The following is a 25737-nucleotide window of genomic DNA, read 5'->3' on the forward strand; positions in this document are numbered from 1 at the left end:
CAGGGGCCGTGAACCATGACTGAAGATGAATACATTCCCTTCATTATCTTCGGTGGCAATCCGGTGCCTACCGGAGATAAACTCGATCCACACTGGGGGACTATACGAGTCACATTGGAATCGAGTGATGGAATGCTGCTGATCAATGTCAACGACTTCGATGCCACCATTTCCGAAGCCGAGTGCGACATGAGAACCATCTTTGGAGATTGCCGCAGAAGTCACTGTGCCTCCACGAATATCAGGATCAAGAAATCCAGCCTCGTAACCCCACTGCTCCCTTGGAAACCTCCTTAGCTTTGTCTCCATAATCTTTCGAGCACTGAGTGCATGCTTGCTTAATGGAATCAGATGGCCAGTGGGCTCTCCGGAAATGCTGAAGATCCGAACAGGATCAGAAAGATGACTGTATGATTTGAAGAGTTGAGATGAGGCTGGAAGCATGGAGCGAAAAATTTGCCAAGGATATAACACTGTAGTTTTGGGCAAGTGGCTGGGGTGGACAGTTTCAAAAGGAAGACGATACCGGTCAACTACATATTCGTTCACTCTCTCGGCTTCTCTCAATAGTTGAGTCCAACCATAATCATTATTCTAGAGTGAAAGGATGTCACGCCATTCAAATCATCAGAATTCATTGAGTATAAACCTACCTGAAGGAACTTAGCCTTATCCAGCAACGTGAATTCACCCTGCAACAGCACGATGAACCAGATTAATTTATGCCTAAGGAAGTGATCAAACTCCTGCTGCAGTTCATTGGATTCTTGCGAGAACAGCTTTGAAGGGTCCAAGTGGTTGAACAAGTATTTGACAGCATATTGGATATGTTCGGATTGCCACTTCCGCTGAAATCCCGTCCACTTCTTCTCATCTCCTAAAGGGCGATCGGTGGGCATAGCTAATCCCCTTAGGAATCGGAGGAGCGGTAACCCCAGGAAGTACCCATCTTTATCGATAAAAAAAGGATGGTCACACGTGCCACTGATCGGATGCCCCATTATGAACTCCTTCACTGTTGCATGATAAAATTTGGGCCGCCCTTCTCCTGTTGAAGGAAGATATACGATTGAACTGATTGGTCTCAAAGTTGCATAGACTTCATCCTCCGTAATTCCCAAAAGCTGCGCAATGGAATGCAAACTCAGCGGTTCCTGCGCCACAGCAATCGTTCCCACTACAAGGCGGTAATTTTTAATCACATTCGGACGAACAGGTAACGATTCCAGCGTATAGGCCCGCCGCAATATCCGCAGGTACTCCGAATTGAGATCAGTCGGCGCATCTATGAGATTTCGGAAGTAATCAAACTCCAATTTGAGGGTTGCACCGAGTTCAGTTCGATCGCAAATTTCACGTATGCGCAGTGAAGCAATAATGGGCAATCCACGACACGCTGAAGTGAAAGTGTTGAGATCCATTTCTGATGGTTTCCATGAAGATTCGGAGATGCAGTCTTTAAGCCCCTTGTCCACCATGCAACGGATTGTGTGAAAAGTCTCACTCTTGTCGATCGTGTCGGTGTCTTCGCACAGAATGACATAACCCATCGATTGAGCTCGACTCCAAGCCTGAATAACCTGTGTCTCTGGGCGAGAACTGACCAACACGGAAAATGAGGAGGGTAGATCATGCAGCTTTAGCACGAGCTTCATTAAAGTCCTGAGTGCCATAGGACTGCCACACTCATCTAAACCGTCTAGTACGATGACGAAACGAATCCTGCCAGAAGGCAGCATTTCTATCACATCGCGCATTGGTTTGATGATCAAAACGCTCATTTGTTTATCCAGTGGGAGACTCTTGACAAAGCCTGAAGATGGCTGCCGAAGGTGTTTGACAAGTGACATCTTGAAGTCTTCGTTGAAGACTGCGAGTTGGTACGCAAGGGTGGAAGGAAAGTGTTCAATGGAATCGAGGCCCGTTCCTGCTTGGTTCTTATCCCAGAAGAACGACGCCGCCAGGACAGCCTCGCTGTTGAGGGTGGACGCAACGCTCATACAGATTGCTGTCTTCCCAGTACCGGGAGGCCCACGCAACCAGGTAAATCGATTCTCGGGGATCTTGAGATGCTCCAACAGCGATGCTTGTATCTGGACCCGCGTGCGTTCGAGACATTCCGACTTGCTCTTAACATACATGTATTCGGCAGCGACTGGCTTGAGTCTCGAAAGTTCAGCTGAAAGTTGTGTTAAATAAGGAGTTCAACTGCATGTACGGGAAAACATACACTGCACTGACACACGTTCCGTACGAAGTAGAATTAAAGTTGATATTCTTAGCTGGAGAGAACACAATCGGTCAAGTTCCAAACACCTCAATAACATCAAAGTCGACGAACCTGGAAACGAGAAATAGCATCATTCAGGCAGCTCTTCATGCCATTTATTTGTTGTGTTATGTCAGGCACTTGGATAGCCCTGGTTAACGGGTTTTTTCGCTGGATTGATTCAACTTCCTCTACTCGTTTTTTCAGGGATCTATAAGAACATGTTAGGATGGGCAGATAAGAACACGACGAGGAACTTACGCATGGAAACCCCATGTTAGATTTCCTAGTTCGGGGGGAATCTCGCCAGTCCATTCTCGGAGGGGCTGAAACACCGAGTCGTGCACTTTTTGGATCACAACATACAACATCTTCATGTCTTCAGCGTTGCCGATGATACTCTGGGTCGAGGTAACAAGATCAGAGGCATTGATGCGATCACCAAAGGAACTCAGGGTCCGTGCCCTACCTCGTAGGTGTTTATCCACGCCAGGAGCGTGTTCGGAATCTGATAAAGATTGGGTATAGGTGCGAGTTTAAGAGCGGTGGCAGAAGTTTGAAGAAGAAGTTTAATGGCATCTATAATGGTCTTCTTTTGGTCACCATGTGAGCCGGTCGCCGCCGCTGCCGATGATGAAGACCCCACGCCCAATGAAGGGCCATCGCCTCGAGGCTGCTCGGCGGATACAGCACTCGTTTCGTAGATGGCTTGTGGGTCGAACCTTGAAGGGGTATCATTAGCAGTCACTTCAGAGGGGATGTGAGAGTGTGATAGCCGTGAGTTATCAGGAGATGACTGCGGTGACGTGGACAGTTTGGCGCGTTGTGTAGTTGATTTGTCTCGATTGGGACTGGGACTTCGCCACCTTAGGACCCATCGGGGGAGGAGAGAGGAGGACGGCGGCGTAGACATAGACGACGGAGAAACTGCATGAGACCCAACTTCTCCGTCCCGAGTCACCTGGAGACTAGTGATATCGATCCTGGGCGCTTGAAGTAAGGACCTGGAAGTGTGTGATGGTTGCGGATCAAGGAGAAAGAGCTCGGGAGCAGGGGACTTTGCTTTCGAACGCCCAGAGAAAAATGGCAACGGGTTTTTGCCAGACATCGTAGTAGTGTGGATGACAGCGCATGGGCGGAAGACGTGCTCAATCCTCCCACATGGCGGCAAGAAACAAAAGTCCACCACCCGTGATGCACGCTAAATCGAGAAAAGGAAATGAAGCAGCACCGCTGTTATTGTCTTGTTTGGAGGCGTGAGGATTTGCTGTGCATATAAGCTCTTTTCCGCTCGCAGGGTACCAGGACAGAGAGAGCCCAGAAAGGCATGACTTATCCATAGCTGGTCATTGGCGACCGTGACATTCACTGCGTTTAGAGCAAAATTATCTGTGTACAATTTCCATGCTGAATAATGCAGAATCAGTGTTATCCTGAGCTATCCCCTGAGAAATCCCAGGTCTCTGAGCAGGTGATGATGATGATGATGATTAATCTCTCTTAATACCCCGCGGCCTCGTGATGACGTGGCAGTGCGGCTATCCCATCGATGACACCGAAGCGTACATGAGGGATTTTCAATACATTCAAGTGGGGGCAGGTTGGTAGCGTCGGGTGTTAGAAGATCCTCGGGTTGGTGAAGTCAGGGGTGGGTGTCATGTAAATAACGTGAAGTAAATGGAAGAAGGGGCAGATCCCAGTTACGGGTTGTCTCTCATTGAGACCTCAATGGTGGGGCATGTAGCCTTACCCGTGCAGGTTTTCGATGTTTTGGGTGTAATTTGTGCCTTCTTGCAATACACACGGCAGCTGCGGCTTGATGACGGGTGTTCCTCACCGCAGTTGATGCAATTTGGTGGTCGGTCTTGAGGGTGGACAGTTGTTGCATGTTCCTCATCGCCGCATATGTGACACCGGTGTTCCGTCTTGCACTGGTGAGACATGTGGTGGAGTGATGCGCATTTTTCGCAATGGACCGGGCGTGGGCGATCCTTGTAGTCAGATACTGTGGCCAGGGCACCATACACATAGAAAGCCTTTGCATTCTGGAAACGCTCGGCCTTTTCAGGGCTGTCAAAAGTGAAGACCAGGGATGCCTTGTGTTTCACTTGTAGGGTCTCATCGTTTGCCAACCAAGCTGGTGGAGAAGTGGGGGTAAAATTATCCCAGAGTGGACCATATCCTTCCCATAGCTGAGTAAGGATTTGTTCAGGGGCGTAAGGGGTTTGTCCTGGTAGTTCCCTGGTTGGAACACCATCAAGCTTTTTCCGGTATAGTGCTTTGTCTTGCCACGCTGTTGTGCGATAAGGCTGACTGTCGTCAATGATGCAGATTATATCGTCCTTTAGGGGTGCTAGGTCGTTTGCATGTGTTCCGACCGCTCCGACGACGACAAGGTTGCCTCAGGCAGAGGAGTACACAGCCAGAACTTGCTTATTCATCGTGGGGTGTTTTCCCTTCAGTTGCGCATTAATACATCTGACTGATTCAGGTTGTATATTGCGTTTATGGATGGGGAGAGGGGGGTCGGTGGCGATGATCAGGCGACTGGAGTGGTTCTTTTGAGTTGGGAGTTGTGGCTGGGGCAGTTTTTTCCTCATTGGTTTGATCGGGGTGGGGTTTTCTGATTGTGTGAAGCTGTTGCTGTTGCTGTTTTGAGTTGGGGGTGTGGTAGTTTGTGGGGAGTTTGTCTTCTCATGCGCGTCGGTGTTACGCGTCGTGCTGGGCTCTGTGTGTTTGTCGTTCATTTTCGCCAGTTCTGCTGTTAGGGCGGCATTGGACTGGGCCAGGGTATTGCATGTTTCGGTGGCTAGTTCAAGAGCTTTGGATAGGGAGGCAGTATCTGGGGCCGGTGGTTGGCCAAACAGTGTGCAAATCTCCTCCATTCTTTTCTTAGTCACCTCACTTATGGTTGGTGGGGAGAAGGAGTGTCGTATATCATTGACAGTTTCCCAAGCAGAGTCGATGCATGAGATGAAGTGGTCGGCGAGGTTCTTGGGGGTGTCGTTTGGTGTTGGTGATTTTGGTTTTGAGGGTGCCGCATGGCTCGGTGGAGGTGAGAAGTCGGATGCCCTCTTCTTGGAGTTTTTGCTAATAGATGCGTCTGTCCTTCCTATCGGATTGCAGGAGCGGCAGTTGATAACTCTGTGGGGTTTGCATGTGAGTGACTCCAGATAGGCATCCAGCTCGTCATCGGACATGGCCGTGCTCTGAGCAGGTGCAGGTTAAACTTATGAGACGTGCAAAATCACAACTAAGTATATTTTGCCCAGATATAACTGTCGGAAATCGGGAATTGCCATTCGCTCATAACACTTTTCTGCATTACAACGCATTTAACTTTGGCTTAATCGTTGTAATGTTTCCCAAGTGTTATAACGCATTATGACATTTCCAGAAACGTTGTAAACTTGTAACATGCATCAATTGTTACAATGCATTAGAACGGTGAAGCCAATGTTGTAACATGTTGTAACACGTCTTCTACACACATTCTTCCTTGACAAGCTAAGCCTTCTCTCTCACGCTTTCTGATTCCCATTTCCCATCCTCTGTTAGAACGGGCAGATTCCATCAGCAAAAGTCCGTTATGCTCTGGAGCATCAAGAGTGGCTGGAGCATGTGGGAGACAAAACAGCAGATTGGGCACTCCTGGAGCCAATGGTGTTCTCCTGGGAGGGGGTTCAGGAGCAGCTGGGAGTGGTGAGGAGTATGTAATGTGCCAGGAGCAGTGGGAGGAAAATTTTGGTCTCTAAAAAGTTGAAAAAAAAAAATTAGGGAAAAATCAAAAAAAAATTCAGGAACTATAGTGCCTTTAAAGTGCTTTCAGGACATATAATTATTTGCAAAATTGAGGAAGAAATGATGGAGAAAAATGGAAAATACTTCCGGAGACCCGAGAAATAATGAGAACTGAATTGATGGGAAAGTCTGAAAATTGAATAGGAAAGGGAAAGTGAGGGGAAGCCTTGTAAGCATTGTTATTTTCTGCTGTTCTGATTTTTCCTGATTGTTCTTGGTCTCACTCCCAGCTGCTCCTGGACCCTCCCAGGAGCTTTCAGGAGCTTCCTGGAGTATTGAGGAGCAGCTGGGAATGAGACCAAGAAGAATCGGGAAAAATCAGAACAGCAGAAAATAACAATGCTTACAAGGCTTCCCCTCACTTTCCTATTCAATTTTCAGACTTTCCCATCAATTCAGTTCTTGGGTCTCCAAAAGTATTTTCCATTAGCTGCTCCTGGACCCTCCCAGGAGCTTCCAGGAGCTTCCAGGAGTATCCAGTAGCAGCTGGGAGTGAGACCAAGAACAATCAGGAAAAATTAGAACAGCAGAAAATAACAATGCTACAAGGCTTCCCCTCACTTCCCTATTCAATTTTCAGACTTTCCCATCAATTCAGTTCTCATTATTTCTCGGGTCTCCGAAAGTATTTTCCATTTTTCTCCATCATTTCTTCCTCGATTTTGCAAATAATTATATATCCTGAAAGCACTTCAAAGGCACTACAGTTCCTGAATTTTTTTGATTTTTCCCTAATTATTTTTTTCAACTTTTTAGAAGTCCCTATTTTTCAAATTTTCTTCATTTCCCTCTATATCCCCCCCTCATTCCCCCCTCATTCCCCCCCTCATTCCCCCCCTCATTCCCCCCCTCATTCTCCCCTTCATTCTCCCCTCATTCTCCCCCTCATTTCCCCCTCATTTCCCCCCCTCATTCTCCCCCATTTCCCCCTCCCCCATATTCTGCCAGCCCGAAAGTGATTAAGTTGCCAGATTAATCATATATCAGGCCATAAATTTTGATTGTGTATTGGTGAGTCTCAGTGTCCTTGATATATAGTATAGTGTTTGATCTAAATGTCAAGCATGTTAGAACGTGCGGATTCGGACGACTCCGGAATGGAATCGGAGACTTAGCATGGAAGGACCTTGGCCTCAGCGACTCAGGCGGAGCGCTGTGCCATTGCTGGTTGTCCTAGGGGTCCCTAATTTCAGATCTAGCAGAGGGAAAGTCTCTTGGGGGAATTCAAGTCGATTTTGGACTGAGGTTACAAGTTACTAGGTACATTGTATATAAGGAGGGGTCCGGAATCAAAAGGAACAAGGGTAGGACGAAAGGAGACAAAGGGAGATGGAAAGAGGAACAACACCGAGGGTCAAGTGTTTGACTCAATGGTGTTTCCCAAAGGAGGAATGAAGGGCCAAGGCCCAAGGAGGAAGGAAGGAGGTTGGGAGTGGGGAATGGCTAGCTGACTGAATAGAAAGGAAGCAGCAGCCCAAATAGGAATGAGGGAGAATAGCGGAATTGAAATGGACAATGCAATAGTTGCAAGGTCCGGAGTAAGTCCGGAAAGTCCGAACTCGGAGGTTAAACTCCGGAATATTGGCAAAGGTAATTAAATGGAATGAGCTAACCAATACAATGGGTATAAGCGGAGGTGGGGTCAAAGTCCGGGGTCGGAGCTAAGACCGGAGATTCCGGAGACAGAGACGCAAACGGGATTCCGGAGTGGAGGTCCAGAGTCGGGAGCATAGGTGTTGCATACTCGTCTGGAAGGTGTCGAGGTTGGGGTCGGAACCGGAATGTTCCGGAGTCGGACCGAAGGTGGTGTCCGAGCTGGAGGTGGGATAACCTCTTGGGAGTCGGCAAGGAGAAGGTGACGGAAGGGAAGTAGGGCTCCGGAAGTCGGAGTTCGGAGTTCCGGGAGCCCGGAGCAGAGGTCGGGATTGTATGGATATGACAAAGCAGTGTCTTGTTGTGTTAGTCTTGTGGTAGGAGGTATTCATGGGGGATCTTCCCTCTTTTTTTTTTCCTTTTCATTTTCAAATGCTCTGTCAGAGACCAGGTCGAGATGAAAGAGTGTCTCCGTGACGGAGGGCTTCAGCCTCAGCGACTTATGCCAGGAGCGCTGTGCCTAGTAAACACGTCCATGCCCTAACTTACTAACTGGCCACCAGAACTGAAGAGGGTAAACTCTAGTCGATTTTATTACTGAAGTGTAACCTATGTACAAGCTGGATATATATATGGTTACAGCGAAGACAGGTCCGCAAATGGTGGAGCTGAACGGAGCAGAGCTAACAGGGTTAAACATTAGCCAACTGAATATTACCGACGAGTCGGGTTACAGGGTTAACGGAAAGGCAGGCGATAACCCAGAAATGGAAAGGAGGGATAGGCCCGAAGGTGGGCTTTGCAGGGCAAGCAAGTGTATTGCCCAGCAGAGGCGGGAGTGTGCTAGCGGATGTCGGAGCTGTCTGGAAGCCTTCGGGGCTCCGTACTTAGGGAGGCGTAGGTAATAAATTGAAAGGAGGGGGTGGTGACCATTGAGGGGTACCAAGGGAGTTGCGGAATATGGGAGCTCCGAGGTTAGTGGAGAAGGAGCGTGAATAATCGGAGGGATCGGAGGGATCGGAAGTCGATGGCCGGGGATGGATATGACAGTATCCCCTTCTTAGGCCTGAACCCTTGAAGGCCCAGAATTAGTAAGGTAAGGGAAGCTGTACTTACAGAAAAGAAAAAATGAAAACGGAAATGAGGAGTGGAGAGGAAGGAGAGATGAGAGAGGAGTCAGGGTTCCTAAGGGGCTTCGGGTCCAGGCTTATCTGGGTACCGAGAGTGGAACGCTTCAACGAGGTTGGAGGCGTGATCGAGTTCCCCGGCAAGGAGCCATTGTGTCTCCTCGTCGGTCCCTTCATAACCTAGCCACTTGACCAAGTAGAGCAACTTGTTGCATCTACGTTGGTTGATCTTGGAGTCAAGGATCTCCTCGATCTCGAACTCGATCTTGCCTTCGATTTCTACGGGAGGCAGAAGTGGCTGGTGGTGATTCGGAATGGTGTTCGGGATGGAGGGTTTGATCTGCAAGACATGGAAAACCGGGTGAATGGCTCGCATGTTTTCCGGCAGGCGGAGAGTGAGGGAATGAGTTCCAATGCGGGCAATGATCTCGAATGGGCCGAGGTTTTTCTTGGAGAGCTTTTTGGAAGGTCAGGTGGAGCGGAAATACTTGGCCTTTACATAGACCGAGGTTCCTACTTCGAAAGCTGGGGCAGGACTCCAACGGGAGTCTGCCAGGCCCTGATAATGGATCTGAGCGAGATGCATTTCCTCGCGAAGGAAGTGGTGGAGGGAGTCGAGATCGACAGAGTACTCTTGGGCACGTACTGATGTCAGGTCTCGCTCTGGGTGAACAGTGATGTTCGGATGGTAGCCTTTGTTGGCGAAGAACGGGGAGACGCCCGTGGTGGCATTCGGAGCGTTGTTGTATGTGAACTCCGCGAGAGGCAGGAGTTCGGACCAATTGTCCTGCTGGTAGTTACTGTAGATACGCAGGTACTGCTCGAGCGTCTGGTTCATCCGTTCGGTCTGACCGTCTCCTTCCAGGTGATAACTGGAGGTGAAGTGGAGGCGGATGTCGAGGGCCTTACCAAGCAAATGGAAAAAATGGGAAACAAACTCCGGACCCCTGTCGGAGGTGACGTGGGAAGGAACTCCGTGCTTGGAGAACACATGGAGGAGGAAGAGCTTGGCCAGTTCCGGAGAGGTGATGGTGTCGTGGGTAGGGATGAAAATGCACTGTTTGGACAGGTGGTCCACGACGACCAAGATGGAAGTGAATCCGGAAGAGGAGGGTAGCTGTTCGATGAAATCCATGGAGATGGAGTTCCAAGGACGTTCGGGGATGGGGAGTTGTTTGAGTAAGCCATAAGGCTTATGACGGGGGACTTTGGCACGGGCACAAGAGGTGCAAGAGGATACGTAACTCTTGACGAAGTTACGGATGCCCAGCCAGGTATATTCACAACGCACTAGATCCAGAGTCCGGTTTTGACCGAAGTGTCTGGAAAGTTGGTGGTCGTGTTTGTCTCGCAAAACATGGAGACGGAGATCGTTAGAGTCCGGGACGTAAATGCGGTTGTCCAGCCTTAACAGGCCTTCGGCATCAACGGACCAGTGGGAATTGGGGAGGTTGGGGGAAGCGAGATGAGAAGAGATTGTGGTGTCGGAGGAGAGGGAGGCTAGAATGTCTCGATGAAGAGCCTCTGTGTCGACGAGTATGGCTGCTTGGATTACTGTGGCAGCTAGGAACATAGCTCGTAAGGATGCAGTGAGCTGCTCCGAAGTGAAGACCGGTCGGAAGTTCTGCGGGTTGATGCGAGCGTAGTCCATATCCCCTTCTTTGGGATAGACGTCCCAGCGTCTAGTCAACGCATCTGGTTTTACTCCGAGTCTTCCGGGACGGAATCGGACAGTCATGTGGAACTGGGAGAGGGACTCCGACCAGTGGGCTTGCCGCCGGGTCAAGAGTTTGGTGGTGGAAAAATACTCGAGGTTCTTGTGGTCGGTGACGACATCGATTGGGGTTCCTGAACCTTCAAGGTAATGACGCCATGATCGGAACGCATCATGAATGGCGAGCAGTTCCTTGTCATGGGTGTCGTAATTGTCAGGGGACGCGCATGCTCGTGCAAGATGCTCCGATAACCTAGTTGTGATTAAAGCCAGGGGAAAGGGATGTCCCCATCTTAGGGTCAGCTATATACATGTAGAGTCCGGCAATAAGGAAACCAAACGGATTGCCGACAGAATCATGTGATCATAGAATGTTCCAGAACAATGCCGGAGATGATCCGGGTCACCGGGGCTTAGGTAAGCGGAGTAGACGGGAATTACCAGCATACTTCCCATGCGCATATGCGCAGCCGGCATAGGGTCCAGGGTCATTGCTGATCCCTGACAGTAATTGAGCTCCGGCACCGAGAGTGTTCTGGAGCGGAAAGCAACGGGTTGAATCTCTCCATCATCGCAGCGGATGGACAGGATTCCGGAGATTGTGTAGTCGGAGGCGTTGGTTTCTACAATGAGGGGGGCGTTGTAGGCGGGATAATCGCCCACGCGCAGCGCCGGCTCGGATACCCGTTTCCACCATTCAGAAAACCCCTTCCATTCATGCGACAACTCGATACGGATTTGACATATAAAAATAGTCCTAATTCCTACGATTCTGGAGATATCAAGAACGTCCCAATCGGTGGAGATTTGACGGAGTTCCGTGTTGGAGAAGTTAGGCACAGCAGGTCACGAGCATGTGCGGGCGTGGGAATCTCAAGCGGCAACCCAGAATTCCAGCCTCACTCGTTCCCACGGCGTCTAATAAATTGGTAAAAATGCTCATTGGCTGCATAATAGTTCTATTAAGTCACATTTCCAATTTCGGATCTTAATTCCGTAAATCCGTTGAGAAATCGCTTATTTTCTTTTATTTTCATATTTCACCATCATTTCAGTTATTGATTGATATTCTTTTATTGTTACTGTTACCCTTTTTTATTATTTCGCCTAATAAGGTACCCAGGTGCCATATGGCACCAATATTTGCCATCTATTATTTCTAAAAATAATTGTTCCTTATATCCTGTACATACCGGATTTTGGAATAGAAGTTCTCCCCTCCCCCTTTTTCTCTAAGGTGCTAGGACGCGCTAGAGAGGGTGTGAGTGAGTGGAATTCCAACAGTAGGAATAAGGGCAGTGATCTAGCTCACAACGAGTGAGTAGTGGACGCTGAGCCCGGACCTTGCGGAATCCCTGAGAACCCACCACAAAGTTTAAGGATCGAGAGCGTAGCGAGTTAAGTCAAGAAAGTAGGAGTTTAGGGAGAGTTGTCCCCCACGAGCTGTGTCGGCATAGAGAGCCACGAGCCCTCTTTCAGCGTCAGGTAGCCAATGTGTGAGGATAGGAGCAGAAGTGAAGGCTTCTTTCAAAGTGTTGAAAGCAGAGCGACAATCGTCAGAGAATAGCCAGGGGGCTCCTTTACGCGTGAGGCGCATCAAGGGGACCACAATGTCAGAGTATTGGTGGATGAAACGCCGATAGAAGTTAGCGAAGCCAAGGAAGGATTGGACATCCTTGACTTTACAGGGCTCGGGCCAATCTTGGACGGCCTTGACCTTCTTGATGGACATGGTGAGTCCGGAGGGAGAGAGGCAGTATCCGAGATATTCCGTAGTGTCCGTATGAAACTCGCATTTCTTCGGATTGGCATATAGGCCGTGTTTGCGGAGTCTCCTAAGAACTTCTCAGACATGCTCCTGATGTGAAGCCATGTCTTCTGAGTAGGTAAGGATGTCGTCTAGGTAGACTACCACAGAAATGTCCAAGAGGTCGGCAAAGATCGTGTTGACAAATCGCTGGAAGGCCACGGGTGCATTTGTGAGACCGAATGGCATGACAAGCCACTCATAGGAACCATAGTGCGTGCGGAAGGAGGTCTTCCATTCATCGCCTGCTGCAATGCGAACCAGGTGGTAAGCATGCCGGAGGTCGAGTCTGGTGTAGACCGTGGCACGGCTAGGTGTGTCAAGGAGGTCGGAGATGCGGGGGAGTGGGTAGCGATCCTTTTTGGTGATCTTGTTCAGCCCTCGGAAGTCAACGCAAAGACAGAGGGATCCGTCCTTCTTGCAGATGAAGAGGACCGGTGCCGCATGAGCGGAGGTGGCAGGACGAATGAACCTGGAGGCCAGGTGTTCATCTAAGAATGCCCGGAGGGCCTTGAGTTCCAAAGTAGAGAGAGAGTACATAGTACCCAAGGGTGGAGAAGTGCCTTCCTCAAGGTCGATCTTTAGGTCGTGCTCATGGTGCGGTGTAGGAGAAATAATGGCCACACTATGGAAACCCATTATGGAAATATGCCAGATAAATCACAAAAACCTCATACGACAAGTAGATATGAGAACATAGAAGGACCTGAATTTTAATGAATTTTACGAATTTTTACGAATTATTATGACTATACACGATAAATCGAAAGAAAGAAAAATAACAAAAATACTTCAAGCTTACCATCAACGAGACGGAATTCTCGGGGGAATTTATAGCAAATATTAAACCAAGAATTAGGACAATTGACCAAGATTTGACTATAAAAATAATCAGAGAACCTCCATGGAAACTACTTTCCCACGTCCGCACACGTAGCAAGGATGGAAGTACCACGGAACAAAGATTCCTCAGGAACTAATGCAAAAGTCAAAGTCGTGTTTATAATAGGAAATGTAGATGTCACCCAAACGGAACCAATGAGAGTAATTACAGGGGAAACTACCCATAAACGACGGAGATATGACTAAAACTCCTGCAAAACGAGGACAATGTCTAAAAAGCAAGCGCGAAGATTAACTAGTAACGACCGAGACAAGCTTGATAGCCCATTAGAAAGGAAAGGATCTACTCTTAATCCTCCCAAATTTCCATAATAAAAGGATCATGCGTTAATGAGAAATCCAATAACGGGAATAGCGACATCAAAAGTCCGAGCTCAGGGACAAGACGATGATTGCGTAGGATCCATAATTAAAACATACAACGAAATTTACACGGAAATTATGAAAAATAGGAAACTATAGTTATGCAAATTCTCAGCCCAAACGGTCCAGCCGTTGTGAAGTTATACCCATGACGGGAATATAGGAATCCGCATCATGTGTAATGACACGTGAGGGTGGCGATGCGCAGGGAACCGGCCATCAGAACCGAGATCCGCACTTCGGCAGATTGCGAAGACCAATTTCTGTCCAAATAAGGAAGAGCCCGGTCAAAACAAAGCACAGAAAGTGCAAAACAACCTTAGATCATGAGGGAAAAATCTGAAATAAATCACAGAAGCCCATATGAAAGAAATAAACACCCATGCATATCATAAATCCCGAACAATTAAACGGAAACGGTGCCCGCATACGAACGACTATGGGAACGATGCACATGATTACCGAATGTGCGCGCGAAACTTTGCTAACTCAACGAATACAGGGAAATAGGACACAACCTTAGTACCATTGGAAAGGTGGGAATAAATGAAAATTTATGATACCAAGAACGTGAGAAAACATCCAGAAATGAATGAGATACAAGGACATGAAGCTAGAAACCTGAAAACACGCGGGAAGACAGCTTCAAGAGGTCTAGAGCCCTAAATAAAATACATAAAAATATGATATCTTCGAGGACGACCTACTATAACAACGAACAATACATATGGAGGATTAGGATGTGATAATACAAAGGGGAATCAGGGAATATGAACGAAATTCACGAAAACTACTAAACTACGACGGACCATGGCGGGAATTTTAGGGAACGATGTTCTAATGAAGTAGAGAGCTATAACACATTCGTTTGAGTAATTCTTGATTACTAGCAACTTTTTCTTTCAGTTTTAAACCTGAATAATTCACTCATTTATCATTTCAGTCTCATTTTAACTAAATGTCACTAAATAAAATTGGAATAAATCAGCTGAAGGTCTCAGCACAGTCGCACGCATAGTAATGCGAGGTTTGAATTCAGTATGACCGAGTCATAGCGAACTTAATGGGAAATATGGGGAATTTGAAATAGGGAACTGCGGCAAATGCAGCGCAGACAAATTCTAATTAACCATTAAAATAGCTTAGGCGAGGAAGGACAATAAGGATTCCAGGCGCAGTCTGACCGCAGTAGAGCCGCAGTTCAGCGCAGCAAAGCGCAGTGGAACTATAGCGTGAAAATTTCACTTTTTATTCAGTTTGAGAAAAATACACTGTAAATAAATCCTGTAAATAGAAGGTAGAGCGTGAAAAAGGAAGGCGACCCAAGGAGTATAAAAGGGAGACCCTTTCTGCGACTTTTCGCCCCCCTTAGAGAAGTAAGAAAATAGAGTATTATTTTTCTCAAGCATTTCTGGTTGTCACTCCAGTGCGAAAAAGTGATATACAGTTAAGATTGCCACTGTAGTAAAAGGCAGCAATTAAGGAGAGAAATATTAAGTAGATATTTCAACAGGAGAGCTGGTTAACACTCCAGATTTCAAAGTGTAAACACAAACAGTTATTTTGCTACTGTTAAAACAAGCGATAAAATAAAGACAAAAATAAAACGAACTCAAGGGACACTCCAGACACCATCCAAATTCATTAACTGAATAGAATCTTTGAAACTTCACCAAGTAGAAGATTAAATTCAAGTTTAAATCCAAATTAAACAACGCTACACAGAATTACACCTAGACAAATTAATAAATTCCAATAAAGAAACAGCTCCACAGGGCTCGGTTTATCTGTAAGTCAATTCCCAGGAACTTTAAAACTAACCCATAAAAATAGAATTAGCCAAAACACTCGGATTGGTACTTTATTTACAATAAATAACACTAGTACACTTCCCCATCCTAACTAAAGAACCAGGGAACAGCTTGGTGGTGGTCTCGTTTGAACCTCCCAACTGACCTTCCTTCGTTCTCTCCTTCAGCGGTGCCAGCGTCGAGGCTTTGCTCTTGCTGAACACATCCGTGAACTCGTGATACTCCTTCGGAACGGCCGAGAGGTCGACGGAATCAGTGTGGGAAGAGGCAGCCCTCAAGTGGCTTTCCTCGGAAGGGATGGTTAGGCTGAAGGATACCGATCCTTCAAGTCGACAAGCCTTCGCGAATGCGGAATGGCTGACGAACACGATAGATGGTAACGGAGGAGTGGGAGCCTGTGACTGAGGTGCTGGCGAAACATCAGATGGTTGGATGTCGGACGATGGCCATGGTGCCAGAGACGACGGGGGAGAGCTTGGAGTAACTGTCTTGGTAGGTTCGGAAGTTCGGAACGTAATACTGCTTGATACCCAGTCAATCAACGGTGAAGGAGCGGAGCTGGATCACCTTATGTAACCAGTTTCCTACGTCCAATAACGATATTAGAGTTTGTGCTGATTTGCGTACTGACCGTGTTTTGGTTGCCAAATATATGATTGTTCACTGTCTAAACAACAATAAACACCCCCAACGATCTCACCTGATGTATAGATCGTCTACGGATAAAATTCTATATTGACTTTACTATGATTTCTAGTCAATATTACACCTATATTTACCACTTTTCAGTAGGATGTGATTTTCCTGATAATTTACTGAAGGAAAACTGCTAATAAAATAATTCCGCAATAAATGTTACTCAATACAGGAGTGACCAAACTGCTCTTTCTATCGCTTAGAGTGCGTGCTAGTTATCTAGCAGGTTCAGGATCGCTCACTTTTCTCCTGTGGTGTGATAACCAAGTATTGCTGAGAGATTATTCAATTAAGAAGTCCCTCCACCAAATTCTCACTAATTCTCACTATGACACTTTTGTTCAGCTGTGTCTAACTGACCCTAACTCATGCTTAGAGTGACGTGTTAGTTTTATATTAGCTAACAACTAATATTTGCTTTTATCTTTTGGAGCAAACGAACCAACCACTGGTGAGGAGAATTAAACTTTTATTTCTACCTGAGGTTTGAGAGGGGGCAGAAGCGGTGGCCTTTTATGCTTTTCAGAGGCCTCTCTACTCCCATGCCTCGCACTAGTTACATGTGCTACATTTGTATTATAGATAGTTCTAGAATGATATAGGGGGTTGGGCTGTGTAAGCTTAATAATGGACTTAGGACATGACTCAGCAATAAGTAATTCATTTCTTTGTCTTTTGGGCCAATCTTAGCGGGATCTTGTAGCGCTGAAGCTATGCTCTACACCGCCTTAATTACGAACGGTTATCTTTAGAAATGACTCGGCTATAAAGGAACTTTCTAGACTGTTCTCTAATTGACCCCTTTTTGTGAAGCCACATCATTACTAATGTTCTAGAGCCTTCCCAATTAATTAACTGATCCGCGGACTTCTGAATCACTTCATGCTTATGATCCGAGATCCAGATCATCAATCATTCCTTTGTTCCGATTTATTTGGGCTTAAAATCAAAAAGTTTTGATGAATCATGGGAAAATATACAAGATCCGGTTTTTTAGCATTTTCTCCTCTTCTGATGCGATCAAAAACTGTCCGCCCGCGCCGGGGAATACTCTATCATATGGTATTCGGTCCGCCAGACTTCCAGGCGCCAATATATTTCCCTTGAGTCACATTACCTTTTGTAAGAATTAGCAAATAAATATATATGAATTATAAGGTGTTTCGCCGTTTGAGCGATATCTCCGTCAGTTTTGAAGCTTTTAGAATGAAACAAAACCGTGGATAAAGTTAAGAAACAGTCCTTCCAGATGGTAAAAAGATTACAGTCAAAAGTTTACTGGTTCCCGAGATATTTACATTTCTTTCCCAATGTTCCTTCTTATTCTGCCGTCTATGTGCTATTTTCCTGTTGTAGGGATATATTCTTTGAATATTACACCTATGTCAAGTTCTAGGCATGATTGTAGTAGATTAAATCTCATACTACATGGGTGTAGATATTTTATAATGATCTTCTAATGTCTGTCCAGTCTCATAAAGATCATGAGATCTGTTAAACATCTGAACTTGTCACCTGTTCGTTGACTATTCTGATAGATCATTGTTTTATTCTTTGAATATTATTTCTCCTACAACGGATTGTAGCAGGTAAGCCAGTTGTGTCCTAGGACTAGGGAACATGATCCATCCAGCGATGTGACAAAGAAAGTCATGGGGGTGATGTTTCCGGAAGCGAAGCAGAGGGGAATATCAACGGCACGGGTTATGATGGAGTTGGTGCTACCGTCAAATAGGCGTAGTTGTAGGGGTTTAATCTGGTATGTCTTCAAGGCCAACTTCTTTACGAATGTGTCGTCAATGAAGCAGTCCAAAGACCCAGAGTCTACAAGTGCGGGTACGTTCTCATAGGAGCGAAAAAGTTTATTTTGTGTCCTATTATTGGATGGAGGAGAAGGGACAGGAGAAGAGAAAGAAGAGAAACGGAGAGAGGTGGATCGATCTACGGAAGTAGTCGGAGGGGGCGGAGGAGAGAGTGGTACATCAGCAACACTATCTACAATGGGTAGAACATTAACCGAAGGGTCAACATTGAGAGGGGAAAATAGACCATTTGAAAGAGAAAAGGAAACGGGAATATGGAGGGAGGATAAGTCGGAGATGGAAGACGCGTTTAAACGCACTTCTTTGAGCGCACGGAAGGAAGGATCGCAACCCCCGGTCCGTGTGGAGTCCACGGGGGTGCGGACTAATTTTTTGCTTCTGCAGAAGCGGATCCTTGCTCCTTGGTCTGGGCCGAACGGGCCTTAGATGCGCAAGAAGAAGACTTGGGGCAATCCTTGACCATATGGCCAGACTGACCGCAGAACATACAAAGTTTCTTGTCGAGACGACGCTTACGCTCTTGTGGCGTGAGCTTGCTGTTGTCTCCGAGTTTAGACGAAAGGTCCAGTTTAGCAGAGCTGGCCTCGGACTTCTTAATGTCCTTCGGAGGCCTACTACCGGAAGCGGAGTTGAAAGCGGAGGAGGAAGGGACGGGGTCGGAACGAGAAGCGGCGGTGGACTTGTCGAAAACGTTAGAGGAAGAGGGTTTCGCATGATGTGTAACTTCCGATTTACGCTCCCAATAGCGCGCATTGAGAGTTTGGGACAAGGTGCGAAGCTCAGAAAGAGTAGAGGGTTTACCTACTCTGGCAATATCGTCCTTGATACGTTCCGGCAATCCGTTATAGAAAAAATGACAAAGCGCGGCTCCTCCGTAACCATGAAGTTGAGAGGTGTGTCGGTTGAACTCAACGACGTATTTATTGATGTGGTGCCCATCCTTCATGTCCAGGGTCATCAGTTGAACCTCGGCGTCGCCCACGGGATCGTGAGGACCGAAGTTAGTTTGAAGTTCGTTGACGAACTCTTGGTAGTTATTCATCCATCGCGGACGAAGAGTAGAATTTTGGTCGAATAATAAATCCGGCTCGAACCAATCAAGGGCCATTCCCTTGAGGTAGGACTGCACAAAGATGACCTTAGCGCGGTCACTAGCAAAAGCGAGGGGATGGTCCTGGAAATTGAGTTCGCATTGGACCAGAAATACTCGGAGTTCTCAGGGATCTTTCCCGTCGAACTGTTCGGGCTCACGGACCTTGGTCTGGAGAGCAGAGGATGGTGGAGGTGGTGGACGACCGGTGTGACGAGCCAAGCTGGCAATGGCTTGGGCTAATTGTGCAATAGCCACGTTGGGGATAGGTTCGGCTTCGTCGGTGGTAGGGACAGTGGGGATGGGAGGATCAGCAGGAGGAGGGTCGACGAAGTCGGGGACCTTGGAACCGAGTCCAAAGAAGTGGGCAGGGTCTATGGGTTGTTCCGTGGTGTCTCTGAAGTCGGAATCTGCAACTGGTGATTGATTCCTAATGGGGCGCATGATCGGGGTCGATGGGAGAGGGGTGTCAGGGATGGCTCGAGGAAGGCAGAGGTAGCGGCGTAACACTCGGCGCTAGCGGCCCGGACGGCGGCAGGGCGGTGAGACCATATAGTGGATAGCCCTTACTCGGGCTTACGTCCCTGTGTGGCTTCTTAGGCTGAAGTGGGAAATGTATTGTTATTAGGGTGGGAAGCCAGACTAAACTAGGGTACTTGCCTGAAGCGGGAAATGAGAAGAAGGTTACTTCTTCGGTCCTGCTTCGGCCTAGTTTATATACATGTGTGAATGGGTCACATGGGGTTGCCACGTCACCCTCGGATGAAGCCGGGTTACCGTGGGTGGTTCCGCAGTCGATCCTGAGTGTTGGAGGGGAAGTACAAGTAGAAGTGTGCAGCGCATCCGGCGTTGCGGTGCCCCTACCGGGTGCTCAGTGTCGGACGCATCCGTGCTACAAGGGTAGGAAAGAAAGAGAGGTCGTCTGTATAAAGATAGAAAAAGAGAAGAAGGAAAGAAGAGAGAATGAGGGGATGAGACAGAAGGAAAAGGAGGTGGTGACGGCAGCGTGCCCTGACAAGGGGTTTCAAGATTAGAAAAGCTTCGAAACTCAACTGGGTTTCTCGCCAATCGACTAGGACCAGGCTGTGAGGGTTCTGGGGATGGTGAGGCAGAGTTGGGAACTAATGTGCGTAGTTGCAAACGAGTGCGAGGGGCTTTTGGTGCCATACAAGACGTGTACTAGTCAGGGAGTAATAAAATACTGTCAGAGACCGGGTCGAGACGAAAGAGTGTCTCCGTGATGGAGGGCTTCGGCCTCAGCGACTTATGCCAGGAGCGCTGTGCCTAGTAAACACATCCGTTGTCATATCCATACAATCCCGACCTCCGCTCCGGGCTCCCGGAACTCCGAACTCCGACTTCCGGAGCCCTACTTCCCTTCCATCACTTTCTCCTTGCCGACTCCCAAGAGGTTATCCCACCTCCGGCCCAGACACCACCTTCGGTCCGACTCCGGAACATTCCGGGTCCGACCCCAACCTCGACACCTTCCAGACGAGTACGCAAAACCTATGCTCCCGACTCCGGACCTCCGCTCCGGAATCCCGCTCGCATCTCCGTCTCCGGAACCTCCAGTCTTAGCTCCGACCTCGGACTTTGACCCCACCTCTGCTTATACCCATTGTATTGGTTAGCTCATTCCATTTAATTACATTTGCCAATATTCTGGAGTTTAACTTCCGAGTTCGGACTTTCCGGACTTACCTCGGACCTTGCAACTATTGCATTGTCCATTTCAATTCTGCTATTCTCCCTCATTTCTATTTGGGCTGCTGCTTCCTTTCTATTCAGTCAGCTAGCCGTTTCCCACTCCCAACCTCCTTCCTTCCTCCTTGGGCCTTGGCCCTTCATTCCTCCTTTGAGAAACACCATTGAGTCAAACCCTTGACCCTCGGTGTTGTTCCTCTTTCCATCTCCCTTTGTCTCCTTTCGTCCTACCCTCGCTCCTTTTGATTCCGGACCCCTCCTTATATACAATGTACATAGTAACTTGTAACCTCAGTCCGAAATCGACCTGAATTCCCCCCAAGAGACTTCCCCTCTGCTAGATCCGAAATTAGGGACCCCCAGGACAACCAGCAATGGCACAGCGCTCCACCTGAGTCGCTGAGGCCAAGGTCCTTCCATGCTAAGTCTCCGATTCCACTCCGGAGTCGTCCGAATCCGCAAGTTCTAACACTCTCGATACTCCGGAGCACTCAGGAGCATAACGATTTTTTGCTGATGTCGGATGACTCCGGAGTGGAATCGGAGACTTAGCGTGGAAGGACCTTGGCCTCAGCGACTCAGGCAGAGCGCTGTGCCATTGCTGGTTGTCCTGGGGGTCCCTAATTTCAGATCTAGCAGAGGGAAAGTCTCTTGGGGGCATTTCAGGTCAATTTCGGACTGAGGTTACAAGTTACTATGTACATTGTATATAAGGAGGGGTCCAGAATCAAAAGGAGCGAGGGTACTCTGAAAGGAGACAAAGGGAGCTGAAAGGAGGGACAACACTGAGGGTCAAGGGTTTGACTCAATGGTGTTTCTCAAAGGAGGAATGAAGGGCCAAGGCTGTGAGGTCTTTGGGTAGCTCAGCACACAAAGCCGTAAGTGATACAAGTATGTGTATTTTACGGTGGTGTGTAAGCAGTTACCCGGAGGTTCCCGCTTACCCACATGACTATATGTATCTAATTTACATATGACTCAGGGTTCGGGGCTATTGCCCTGACAAAGGCTCAAGGAGGAAGGAGGGAGGATGGGAGTGGGGAATGGCCAGCTGACTGAATAGAAAGGAAGCAGCAGCCCAAATAGGAATGAGGGAGTATAGCGGAATTGAATAGGACAATGCAATAGTTGCAAGGTCCAAGGTAAGTCCGGAAAGTCTGAACTCGGAAGTTAAACTCTGGAATATTGGCAAACATAATTAATTGGAATGAGCTAACCAATACAATGGGTATAAGCGGAGGTGGGGTCAAAGTCCGAGGTCAGAGCTAAGACCGGAGGTTCCGGAGATGGAGACGCAAACGGAGCGGAGGTCCGGAGTTGGGAGCATAGGTGTTGCATGCTCGTCTGGAAGGTGTCGAGGTTGAGGTCGGAACTAGGATGTCCCAGAGTCGGACCAAAGGTGGTGTCAAAGCCGGAGGTGGGATAACCTCTTGGGAGTCGGCAAGGAGAAGGTGACGGAAGGGAAGTAGGGCTCCGGAGTTCGGTTTCGGAGTTCCGGGAGCCCGGAGCGGAGGTCGGGATTGTATGGATATGACATCATCCACCCAGCTCGTTTTCATACTACTCTCTGCATGTATGTCCACCTGGCCATACATCGGAGCAGCTAATTGTTAATGCTTCATTCAGCCCGACCTTCATGTTAAGAGCACTCACTCTTTTGAAGCTTAGGTATTTTAACTGCGTATGAAGGGTTACCGTACTCTCCTCTTCCTCTCCACCCTAATTCAAATCCGAAAGCTACGAGTCGATTCAAAACACTGGGCAGGGGCCTCTACTCGGAGTCTGTAAACTACCCATGCAATCCTAACCAACCACCATTGGCTACAGCCTTAGCAATTCACTCATGTTTATTTCCTCGCAAGTCATGAATCTTCATTTACATGCCAATCCATGTTCCAATTCGGTCTAGCCAACAGTTGGGCTAGATTTAGGCAGGTTCGTCGCATCTGAGATCTCAGGGGCACGTACCCCACTCACAAACCACGACAATTGTGTTTCATCATTTGGCCAGTCGTTTGTTCTTAGCTTCCCAATGCACCCATTGACGCATAACAACACGACCCACCCTGACACCATCTCCACCACAACGACTTTGTTTCCTCTGCCCTAGAACTCGTGATTTTTCCAACTTATCCCGTATATCGAGTACTGGTGAAATATATGTTAAGCAGGGATATCGAGGCGGCGTAAAGAACAACCTCAATGGCATGTTTGCCAAGCCGTAGCAGGCTGATTGTCATTTCCGATGATATCGATCACAGTAACACTCGACGAGGGTAGCATGTCTCCCAGATTTGATGTGCCATTGCGAGGCCTCAAGGACTCGCCCAATGAGACCTGGACGATAAGGCAGGGTAACTTGACAACTTTAACCCATTCCTCCCGACAATGATGAAATGCACCTGTCCATCGTCTTCATTAGTGTACGTAGATGCAACCCATTCTGATGGCATATTTTGAGGCTTTTACTATTCCCGAGACAACTACAACGCAAACTGACTAACAAGCACAAAGAATGTGGATCATGGGCCTGTAGAAGTGCTAAGCGATTTGGCTAATATCAATGACGATAGGGGCTCTCATACGGCCCTGAACCAAGAATCGCATCCCGTCCTTGCTAGCACGGGGAAAGTAGATGAACTCTTCATACCCTATCACCCGATCTCCATACCACTCTTCCAGCCCATCATGGCACCCCATACTAAGGACAATTGGATGATATTGGATTGGGAGAATGAGTTTCAATGTATTATCGAGCAATAGTTTCAGTTTAGGAGGGCTGACCAGCTCCTGATCAACTTCAAGTTGATCGTAACCAGAAGGTTCCGTCGCTGGCAGAAGTCTTGGCCGTTGTGAGAGTCGTAGGCTTCTATGAGACAGCGACTTCAGCCATGATTTATCTGAACGGTACTTCACCCCAGAGCCCCGCCTATGAGGGACATCATCCTCCGAGTCCTCAATGGCCCCACTGGTGATGTATGGGCGGTATGGTGTTACACCTGTAACAAAAGCTCCGAAATCCAATAGGTGACGACTAATAATGAACTGGCGTGACGTTGTCGACCAAATGAAAGCCTGGTTCTGATCACAAGCGACAACATATCCTGCTCCAGGAGACAATTCAAGGAAGAGGCAGTGAGGGTGGTGAGCTGGAATAATGGTACCAGGAGAGGAAAGAAGGTGGACGGATGGCTCCCCTGAAGCATACAGGATTGACACACTTTCATACCAGTTGAGATCAAGATGCCGTGGGAGTCGAACGATGAATGATCCATTATCCGCTGCCACAGTGACAGGGGGATAATGCCCGCTGGGGAGCGTACCAAGCTTCAGGGGCTGTGAACCATGGTCGAAGATGAATACATTCCCTTCATTATCTTCAGTAGCAATTCGGGGCCCACCGGAGATAAACTCGATCCACACTGGGGGACTACACGAGTCACATTGGAATCGGGTGATGGAATGCTGCTGATCAATGTCAACAACTTCAATGCCACCATTGCCGAAGCCGAGTGCGATATGACAGCCATCTTTGGAGATCGCTGCAGAAGTCACTGTACCTTCACAAATATCAGGATCAAAAAGTTCGGCCCTGGGCCCATAACCTCGCTGCTCCATTGGCAACCTTCTTAGCTTTGCCTCCATAATCATCGAAGCATTGAGTGCATGCTGGCTTAATGGAATCAGATGACCAGTAAACTCTCCGGAAATGCTGAAGATCCGAACGTGATCAGAGAGATGACTGTACGATTCGAAGAGTGGGGATGAGGTTGGAGTGAAGGGAAGCATGGAGCGAAAAATGTGCCAAGGATAAAACAAACGGACGGCTTCAGATTTGGACAAGCAGCTGGGGTGGACAGCCATAAGAGGAGTAGGATGACGATATTGGTCAACTACATATTCATTCGCTCTCTCGGCTTCTCTCAATAGTTGAGTTGAACCGTAATTATTATTCTAGAGTGAAATGATGCCACACCATTCAAATCATCGGAATCCATTGAGTATAAACTTACGTTAGATTGACGGAAGTTATCCGGCAACGTGAATTCACCCTGCGACAGTACGATGAACCAAAGTAAGTTATGGGTAAGGAAGTGATCAAACTCCTGCTGTAGTTCATTGGAGTCTTGAAAGAATAGCTTTGAAGAGTCCAAGTGGCTGAACAAGTATTTGACAGCATATTGGGTATGTTCAGGTTGGTTCTTCCACCGAAATCCCATCCACTTCTTCTTATCTCCTAAAAAACGATCCGTGGGCATCGCTAATCCCCTTAGGAATCGAAGGAGTAGTAGCCCTAGGAAATACCCATCCTTATCGATAAAGAAAGGATGGTCACATGTCGGATGCCCCACGATGAACTCCTTCGCTGTTGCATGATAAAATTTGGGCTGCCCTTCTCCAGTTGAAGGAAGATCGACAATTGAACTGATTGGTCCCAAAGTTGCATAGACTTCATCCTCTGTAATCCCCAAAAGCTGCGCAATGGAATTCACACTCAACAGTTCCCGTGCCACAGCAAGCGTCCCCACTACAAGCCGGTAATTTTCAATTGCATCTGGACGAGCAGGAAGTGATTCCAGCGTATAGGCTCGCCGCAGTATTCGCAGGTACTCCGAATTGAGATCAGTCGGTGCATCCAAGAGATTTCGGAAGTAATCAAACTCTGATTTGAGGGTGACACCTCGTTGAGTCCGAGCACAGACTTCACGTATGCGCATCGAAGCAATAACGGGCAGTTCGCGACATGCTGAAGCAAAAGTATCGAGATCCTCCTCCAATGGTTTCCATAATGATTTCGAGATGCGGATCTTCAACCCATCATCTACCATGCGGCGTATAGTGTAAAAAGTTTCGCTCTTATTGATCATGTCCATGTTGTCACATGGAATGACATCACCCCAAACTCCACCTTGAGCCTGAGCCCGAATAACTTGGGTCTCTGGACGGGAACTGACCAACACGGCAAATGCGGAGGGTAGACCCTCAAGCATTATCACGAGCCCCATCAAGGATTCAAGCGCCTCCTGGTTCCC

General features: G+C 47.8%; 3 protein-coding genes across 3 annotated transcripts; all 3 read right to left on the bottom strand.

Moving 5' to 3' along the window:
• Positions 1-1682: 1682 nt before the first annotated feature.
• On the bottom strand, positions 1683-2141 carry EI90DRAFT_2920223 (uncharacterized protein; the record flags this gene model as incomplete). The annotated part of the gene is made up of 1 exon (XM_039054731.1): positions 1683-2141. A coding segment is annotated over one exon (459 nt), but the record flags the coding sequence as incomplete, so codon positions are not given.
• Positions 2142-2467: 326 nt separating this feature from the next.
• EI90DRAFT_1021098 (uncharacterized protein) lies at positions 2468-3733 on the bottom strand. The gene is made up of 2 exons (XM_039051398.1): positions 2531-3733; positions 2468-2480 (listed from the first exon to the last, which is right to left on the bottom strand). Exon 1 carries the CDS (start codon positions 3375-3377, stop codon positions 2721-2723), a length of 657 nt encoding a protein of 218 aa, XP_038916128.1. The 5' UTR covers positions 3378-3733; the 3' UTR covers positions 2468-2480; positions 2531-2720.
• Positions 3734-23687: 19954 nt separating this feature from the next.
• Positions 23688-24349, bottom strand: EI90DRAFT_3057923 (uncharacterized protein; the record flags this gene model as incomplete). Its single annotated transcript, XM_039060326.1, has 4 exons — positions 23688-23808; positions 23885-23887; positions 23926-24040; positions 24106-24349. The coding sequence occupies 2 exons, from the start codon at positions 24347-24349 to the stop codon at positions 23979-23981; spliced, it is 306 nt and encodes a 101-aa protein (XP_038916129.1). The 3' UTR covers positions 23688-23808; positions 23885-23887; positions 23926-23978.
• Positions 24350-25737: the final 1388 nt, after the last annotated feature.

Source organism: Cantharellus anzutake (genome assembly GCF_015039405.1).
Source record: "Cantharellus anzutake strain C23 chromosome Unknown EI90scaffold_23, whole genome shotgun sequence".
NCBI lineage: Eukaryota > Fungi > Basidiomycota > Agaricomycetes > Cantharellales > Hydnaceae > Cantharellus > Cantharellus anzutake.

Coding starts and splice junctions, on each gene's coding strand:
- EI90DRAFT_1021098 (XM_039051398.1), bottom strand. CDS start 3,377: ATGTCTGGCAAAAACCCGTTGCCATTTTTCTCTGGGCGTTCGAAAGCA.